Source organism: Glandiceps talaboti, chromosome 8 (genome assembly GCF_964340395.1).
Source record: "Glandiceps talaboti chromosome 8, keGlaTala1.1, whole genome shotgun sequence".
NCBI lineage: Eukaryota > Metazoa > Hemichordata > Enteropneusta > Spengelidae > Glandiceps > Glandiceps talaboti.
In genome coordinates this window covers 24,764,609-24,774,008 of record NC_135556.1, presented here as the reverse complement: position 1 = coordinate 24,774,008, position 9,400 = coordinate 24,764,609, and the positions used below count along the sequence as shown (strand labels likewise).

Here is a 9,400-nt window from a genome sequence, read left to right as displayed (position 1 = left end):
GTGGGAGGAGTTGGCCGATATGTGAGGGCGCCCTGTGACGGCGTACCTTACAGACTAGCATGCATCGAGATAATAGCATTATTATAAGAATTATTAAAAGTTTCATGTGTTATGCCACTGAATCAATTCATACGGTCTACGATATATAAGTACATAAACTATAGTACATGTAATTATTATAAACATAAGACAGGGGTATGTGTAAGAGTGCAGTAATGGTGTTCAGAAAACTTCTTATCAGGGTTCATGTTAGTTCATGTGTCTCAAATGAATTCTGCTGGTGAGAGTTTCAGTGTTCACTCCTCGGTTACTCAGTCCTGTGTGAATGGAAGTCAACCAAAGTATCCACACAGAAAGACACAAATGATTAACATAATGACAGAATTAGCCGTGACAAAGGATGCCCACTTCGAATCCTCTTCCAAAGTCATATCTTTGTTCACTTCATCCTCGTCCTCGGTAATTAATTTGCCATCTTTAGTGAAACCACACATCCAATAGAATAGACACTGGAAAGTTGACGTCCACTTCTTGTCCTCGGTACCATCTTCTGCGGAGAACAAATAAAGTAAAACAAATGTGATGATAGCGTTCGGAGCAAGAAGCCTGTGTATGTTGTCAGAATTGTCGTCAATTCCCAAGGATCAAAAAAGGCACAAAGTACAAAAAAGTAAATAAATGGGGTTTTCTACCTAAATAGTCTCCATCTTTTCCTGTTTCATCTTTCAACTCGACTGTAGAGTCATTGGTCACGTCATCATGACCGTTGGCACCGTTGTTCGTGATCTCGTTTTCCTTATCCACCTTTACGTCGTCACTGTTGTAGTCTTCTGTTTGAATTCCAATATTCACATTTCCCACGCTTATATCAGTCGTCTGCTGCTTCATTTCAATTGCATCATCAATCGGATTGTGTGAAAACTCGGTTTTGGGTTTAAGGCTTTCATTTCGTGTCCACCATGTCATCCTAACTAACTGTAAATACAAGATAAAATTTATTTCAGAAAATTCACCGAGTCCCTATCATCATATTTTTCGATGGACCACACGTCGGCTGAGTGGCCATTGAAATCCACGACCATTTATGAACACGCCATCATCGTCAGGAGCAAAATTACAAAATATTTGTAAACAATATGTTGTAAATCTACAGTTTGAGAGGGAAAATGACTGGCAGTTTTCTCTAAGCAGACGAGATACAAAAATAATATACACTGCTATGAAACACTTTTGTTCAAATCTTTGTGCGTATTCTCATGTTAAATCTTTAGAATGGGAAACTCTGCAATTCTTTCCTTTTTTGGCCGGGAGGGGGATGGCTGATTGCTGCATAAATTAAACTTATTATTGAGATGCCTAAATCTGTAGAGCTGGCTGTTCACCTTCCAGTCTTAAGTCAGATATGTGGAAACGATTGTCACACTGTCAGATATTGTACCTTAAAAGTTCTCGGATGAACAAAGACAATTTATGACTGTCGACAATTAATCTGAAATGGACATTTTTAAAATGTGTTGACTTTAAATGACTTACATCTTCTTTGGGCTGTGGTTTGGTCAACAGACTTATTCCAATTATAACGACGAACGCGACAACAAACAAAATAATAGCGAAATGTAGGTAATGGATTTGGCTGAGGAAAGCTGGACGGGTATCAGGTTGATCACATCCGGGTCCTTCATATACGAATGATAGTACCATACGAGTTAAGCCAAGTACTAAACCTATCATCAAGCCCCAGAAAGTACCCTGAAATAGAAAGAAATTGTAAAACATGGATGTTCGTGTCGTAAATTTTCATTATAAAGTGTATATATTTGATTATACTGCTCTGTATAACACGCTGTAGCAATGTTAGATGAACTAATAAATACTGTACATGTATATAATATATATGGGTGTCTTACGGTTTCATTGATTCTCTCCCATGTCATAGCCAGTAGATAACCTGCAACTATTGGTGGCGCTATATGTGAGTTGACACTCTGCATGTAAGTTAATAACTGTCCATTCCCGTATGTCTCCATATATGGTAACCAAAGTATACCAATGACAACCATTACTACGGTCCATAATCTACAATAGTTATATAGTTGGAAGGGAAATGTAATATATCTAGAATAGTGTATGATTTAGGTGCAGTAATTAAATGTCTCCAATATTAAGGATATATAGCCCAGAAATGTACAATTTGTTATGAATATTTATTCGACATCATAGTGAGGTAAATTGTTAAACATTCCTGACTGATTTCTTATGACAATGGAAACTGAACTCAAATCAAATCACAATAATTAAAGCAAACATAAGTTGGTGTAAAGTATTTTGAGTCAGTCCTTGTCTAAGTCACTAAAAACTAATTTTGAAGAAAATTCTGGGCAGTCTAGTGACTTTGATGTTCAATGATTGAAGTCTGCATTTGGTTGGATTGTGTTTTAAATATAACAAGCTTAAATGAGCCATGCTTAATTTTAGAATTTAAGAATAGAAAAATATTAAATATGTCTAATTGAAGACGCCAATGACGTCAAAATTGACGTCAGACCAACGAGCCTCTGCGGCATGCGAACCAATAGAATGTTCCTCCGGCCTCCAAGAGGGAGGACTTATGAGTTGAAGAATAGCATTCGATCTGAGTTGTTGTAAAAGTTGCCAATATGACATAGTATAGTTGGTACCCCTGATTTAACACCCATTTACCTGCCAACCAACATTTCTTCTTTATTCGATGCTTTGGGCCGTATTCGTTTCCAAATATCCAGAGTAAACACACTGCTAGCACTGTTGAATATTGAGGTCAGTGAACTCATCACACCAGCCAGCATACCAGCTAATATCAAACCCCTGAGAACTGTAAATAATTCATGTACTCTGTAAAATAACTCAAATTCAAAATCCTAACGATGAATACTTGGTAATTTATGAAAGAATGTCGTTTGTATGGTCATCCCCTATCTAATGCACGCCCTCAAACATTTCTGTCAGGATTTCTCACAATTTCAAATGCAGGTAAAGGCCTAATAAAAAAATGTGTGGTGTTCCTACTATACTCAATTATAGAATAGGTGGGGTAGGTAGATTATTTAGTTTATTGCATTTATTTTTTCATGTGTGAGTGTCTAGTACAGGTAGCCATGTTTTCCTCTGTTTTCCAAATGGTCTCTGTGCTAGTGGTTTATTCCCATCAGATGTACAGTCATCACAAATTGGAAAAACAGTTTTCACTATTTCTGGCGAAACTTCACAATTTTCGAGATTTCATTATTTTTTTAAAACATGTTTAGGATCGGCAATGAAATCTAGGTGGGGTCGGATAACCGGGACCAAAGATTTTTAGGCCTAATCTCTATTCTGCACTGCCAGCGTACTTAATTTTAAGTAACGTTATAAGCCTACCAATCTCATTTAGAGCGATACACTTCAGAATCTTTAAATGTCCATGCATATCCCTACCATTTCTGTGAACGCACGTCATAAATGTTGACATAATGATACATACGTAGATACAATACTTGTAAGACATTGTGTAAAGTGTATATATGCTAGTGTGAGTGGTCAGTTTACTGAGCTCAAAATCAGACTGTCCCTACCCTACCCTACCCTACCCCATCCCCACCCCACCCCCATAATGTGAAGCACTTTACAAGGTTCATTTTGATTGGTTAGAAAAATAGAAAACAAGCACATCTATTGGCGGTATTGTTAATGATTGATAAAGTATATGGTGTATGTTTTCCAATTCGTGGCAACTTTGCCCAGTCCCTACCTATTGGCATCAAATCAAGTATCAAATATGGGTAAGACACGTTACTACACCCAGCAGAATTATCACATCGTTCTTTGCACACGGCACTATCAACACAGGCAACCGTGTCTGAAAACAAACAGATTTAAACAATACATTAATTCTTGTTTGTCGCAGTCGTTATACAGTAGTGACTTCGCAATTTGCAGCCTACAATGTGTAAGAACACTTCCAGAAACACTCAATTGAAAGCGTAGTCATCATCACAGTTTTTACAGTGAATATTGAAAGATGAGGATCATTGAAGAGGAAATTCATAACAGATTTGAAATTCCAAGATATCCTAAAATTGCATTAATGCACGTAATCATGAGACATGGATGTCATTGATCAGTTAGGGAGCCATAAATAACGCATATTGTATTCACCTGTGTACAGTATTCTACTTATCATGCCAGGCCATACCATCAGGAACATTCCAGTCATTTTCAGATAACCAGCCAGTATGGTGCCTCCTTTGGAATGAGTCATGTTCTTTGAAGCCAGGCAACGTTGAACTATGACCTATAAAAGACCAATAGATCGATTTTTAGAGAAACACACATTTACTGTTTGTGATTTTGGGTGTCATATTAACTCAAGCAATAAACATACCATTTCTATTGTATGAAAATTTCATAAATAACGAGATTGGATGGAGTCAGTTCGATTTTCTTCTCTCTTTCAGTTTTTTTTTATATGCAATGAAGTGTTTGTGGACAGTTCGTAATAGGGTTGTGAGTTCGTAAGCAGGTGGTGGGATGCCGAATACAGCTGCTGAGCTCAATGCCATTGAATGTACTCAGTATAGACGCAATTTTGGAATGATTCATTGTTTTCAATATACCTGATTTGAACACCAATAATACAGAGATAAAAGATGAATTCCAAATAAAACACCAGGCCATGGCATACTGGAATCCACTGAACGGAAAATATGCCAGGCATCCTCTGATGGGACTCCGCATGTAGTATTACCAACAAGGGTGGTAGTTGGAATCGCTGCCATGTATTCATTTTGGAAGGTGGCATAACTGCCTACTTTGACCCAACCTATGCATTTACCAAATATAGAGACGTTGATTAGGTCAAATGAAACTCAAGTTACTAGTAATGGTCAAATTATATCACATTCTATGATATTCCTGAGAAAATTAGAGAGCGTTGCCAACGTTGAACATTTAACTGATATCGTAAGTTAGAAAAATGCAATTATTGTAAACATAATTGTTACAGTGTGAAGATAAATCACAAAATGTTATTTTGAAATATCTGACAAAAGATCGCTTAAAAAATAATAAGGTTAATTTTGTTATGCTTACTGAGAATCATTAGTATGACAGCACCAGACAACATGATAAATGCCTGCAAAGCATCGGTATGCATGACTGCTGTCAATCCACCTGTATAGGATAGTTAATAATATATATAGTATTTTTTCCGAAATTAGAACATGTCATTGAGAAAATGTATTTCAATTTTATACATACATACATACATACATACATACATACATACATACATACATACATACATACATACATACATACACACACACACACACACACATACATACATACATACATACATACATACATACATACATACATACATACATACATACATACATACATACATACATACACACACACACACACAGACAGACGGACGGACGGACGGACAGACAGACAGACAGACAGACAGACAGACAGACAGACAGACAGACAGACAGACAGACAGACAGACAGACAGACAGACAGACTCATACCACCCCACCCCACATCACCCCCAGACACATATACAAACTTACCAGCTATAGTGTAGATAGAAGTTAATACAAACATTGATATGATCGATGGGTAAATACTCCAGCCCAAGGCTAAACGTATAATCAATACACCAGCAAACAATTCACCCTAGGAAAGATTCAGACCAGATTAAAAACCTTGGATGGCTAAATATCAATGCGTCCATTTGAAGTTTTCTTTATATTTCTACAGTTATGTCGTGATTTTAGTACATTTGATTAGCCATTCACATGTCGCAACTAAACAGTGTAGTGAAACGGTTTCTAAAATTCTGATAACAATGATATCACATTTTTGTGGAAACAAATCTTAAAGAAATAATCTAACAACTATGTTTACCAAACCCAACTGGGGTTCTTGCATGAAGTCTGTTAACTGTACATTAGGTTTAAACCCAGAGTAACGTAACAATCTTACCGTAGTGTGTGAGAAAATGTTTAAGAATAGTTGAGTAAATGCTAAATAAACACGCAGACGTTGGCCACCAAAACGTTTTTGGAAATATTCCGGTGTTGTGGAAGCCTAATAGGAGTGAAACAACAATATGATACAGTTACTTTGTAAGTATACATAATATACATGTACGTATACCATTGGTGCAAAGTCAGACAAATCGAACTCTGTCCAAGTAGTCACCAAGTTATAGAGGAGTTAAAGGGAAAGACAAGTGAGACAGATTTCATATCAGCTGCAGTTCTTATATATGCCTAGTAAACACATAAAAGTCATTTCTATCAAACTTGCATCATTCGGCAGCTCTGAATTAGAGTCTGAGCTATCAAAATTGTCATACATGTATCTGACACACAGAAGTTGAGTTGAAGTTCCGAATCCTAACTTTGCTTACTTTACCTCCCATAATGCCTCGCTCGTGTACCATGTGGCATTTTCTCAGATTGCCAATTAAAGAGAGGTTACTCAATGCTGTATTGGTGAATATAACATTTCTAGTCCTAATTAGCATAAGAACTAGCTAAGGTAAAATCAGGCACCCTCATAAACGCTCACGGTCAAATTGTCTTTTCGATGTGTCACAGAAGAAAAACAAGTTTTGGTTTGCGAGAACGTCTCACCGGCACCTTAATCTGTGCCTCTTTCACAGACATTGCATGTTTTCGATATCACTTACCCCAGATGCCACGTAAATTGGCGTGAAGAAGAATCCCAGTAGAAATAGACAAGTCACAGCCTGGAAATAAAGGAATATAGGAGTAACTTGGGAACTCATCCGTGTAGGAAATACATACTACTTTTACTAGGTACTCCGTAGATTTTCCAATATTCAAATTCAAATATCATATTTCCATCTTATTATTGTGAATCTTTCAAAGGCTTTTTCATAAGGTGGCTCTATGAAACTCACCGAAAATTCATAGAACACCACTGCGACGCCATCAACGGCGGCTGATCCAGCCATGCCGAAGAAATTATCAGGTCCAATATTACTAACATACAACGACAGTCCAACCTGTGGAAAATGCAGAAATTGTGAAAATATGTAGTGACTGTGTTTTTATTCACAGTTTCAAGATACAAATGTAATCAAATGGGAGTCGACAACAATGGGTTACTCACATATACCGTTATAAATATATGTAAATATCAAGACGATTTTAGACATCATTTGAATACTTGACTCGTGTACAATATTAATTTAGTAGTCCTGTGTATTTCGCTTCGTATTTTTTATATGGTATTCAAATTTGTTATGGTTCTTTCTTATTTGTGTCTTCCCGTCATCTTAGTTTCATCTCACTTTAACATGAATCGATGTACTCTTAGTAATCGTATAAGGAAATATTATTAAACAAATAATTTTGGGACGTTTAATTCAAGGAATGGATTCTTCTAAATGTGCTTGAAATATACTTGTAAATCTTCGAGTACCGATATATGCCTACAGAGACATAGATGTGTTCTAGTTGTAATGCTTAAAGTTCAAGTCGTGTGTGTGCTGTCGAATTACATGTATTACTAGTACTTAGATTAGTGTTACTTACCAACCACCATTGCATTGTCCTTCCGGCCAAAAAGTAACCACTCGATGTTGAACGTTGGGCCCGTCTCGAAGACTGGGGAGGAACATAGAGACATGGATAACCAGACAGACAGACAGACAGACAGGCACATACATGCACACGCACACGCACAACACGCACAAACACACACACACACACACACACACACACACACACACACAGTCAGTCAGTCAGTCAGAGGGGAGGTGACACAGATAGGGTGAGAGGCACATTGAAAGGCGGAGAGGGAAGACAAAGGTGGAGGTATTATGATAAAAACAAATCATCAAAATGGTGGAATTGTATCAGCAATATTTCATGTCATGTACCATTAACTATTCTATTTAATTTTGAGTATCATTTGTATTAATATAGACATGAATTGCCATTCAAAATTCCGTTTACACTTTCCATCTCTCTCTCCCTCTCTCATTCTCTCCCCCTCCTCCTCTCTCTCTCTCTCTCTCTCTCTCTCTCTCTCTCTCTCTCTCTCTCTCTCTCTCTCTCTCTCTCTCTCTCTCTCTCTCTCTCTCTCTCTCTCTCTCTCTCTCTCTCTCTCTCTCTCTATCTCTCTATGTGCAGTCTAGGAGCAATTTTGAAATCACATTTCGCTTGTTTAACTTCATCAAAGGTTCAACATACCACTTGACAATCGAGTCTAGCTTGCACCAATAACTGTCAGACTATAGAAACGACAGGGGGCAAGTTTGAGGCATAACACAAATAATGCATATCAATTTATAACAAATAACAAATAATTCATATCGAAACAATAATGGACATGTTATCTATATATTATACTGAGTAAATAGAAGCAAAAATGTAGGCGTTTTACCAACGCTTCAGCAATGGGTACCAATGCAACTACATTTGTATTAGTATTGAACATTTTGAAGTAAGATGCACTTTTCCTCATATTTCTGAAGTTTAGAATCTAAATGCTAACTGTATCAATTGTAAAGGACGGTTGTGACCCAGGTCACATGGTGAACATCATACATAACTCTTGTACCATGGTACACTTTGTTAGTACTTACCCATAGTCCAAGTGCTACTACACTGAGTAACAAAGCAACCACTATTACGTAATCTACGGCATGAAGAGGGTCGAAATAGTCGATTTCCGAAGCCATGGCAACGAATGCTCAGCGATTTGCAATAATTTTGTCCAAGGTTTTCACACACATCTATGCTGCCACCACCCTCGTTGTTCAGTCAAGCTTTCTGATATAAAACTATGATAGATTGCACGTTTTCCTCATCTGTCATAAAATTAGATTACACAAGACTAGCAATGCAAATACCTTTGATAGGTAGTGCCATTGTACCATTGTTATAAAAGTTCAAAAAGTATCCTTACTCGGTACAGACTCCTTGTACTTGATTTATTGTTCAACGGTACATGAGTTCATTTGTCTGTTTGTTTGCCTGTCTGTCTGTTTGAGACTTTTTCTGTCATTTTGAGATAAATGAATAGTTCTTCGACTTCTTAACATACTTTACCATAGCTAAGATAATGTTGGTTGTATTTCGTCATACCAATAGGAGTTTACTAGAGATTATAATAGGCTGACGTCCATTTTATATTAGAATATCACACAATCACAAAGTTTTCATCAAGGTGTCTAGACACCAATGTTTCCAAACACAAGGTCAAGGTCTCCACACTGTTACATCAATGTTTTATTTCTGAAAACAACCACCAAGCTGTCACGAAGGTCTCCACACTCTGTTACATCAATGTTTTATTTCTGAACACAACCACCAAGTTTCCTTCAAGCTCTCCACAC

The 9,400-nt window shown here is 37.1% G+C and overlaps 1 protein-coding gene across 1 annotated transcript; it reads right to left on the bottom strand.

Moving 5' to 3' along the window:
* Window positions 1-332: 332 nt before the first annotated feature.
* LOC144439414 (sodium/mannose cotransporter SLC5A10-like) lies at window positions 333-8,743 on the bottom strand. The gene is made up of 15 exons (XM_078128700.1): window positions 8,648-8,743; window positions 7,593-7,664; window positions 6,956-7,060; window positions 6,722-6,781; window positions 6,010-6,114; window positions 5,595-5,700; window positions 5,107-5,187; window positions 4,632-4,837; window positions 4,174-4,309; window positions 3,767-3,874; window positions 2,701-2,851; window positions 1,908-2,076; window positions 1,534-1,749; window positions 693-975; window positions 333-550 (listed from the first exon to the last, which is right to left on the bottom strand). The coding sequence occupies exons 1-15, from the start codon at window positions 8,741-8,743 to the stop codon at window positions 333-335; spliced, it is 2,112 nt and encodes a 703-aa protein (XP_077984826.1).
* Between the last annotated feature and the right edge of the window lie 657 nt (window positions 8,744-9,400).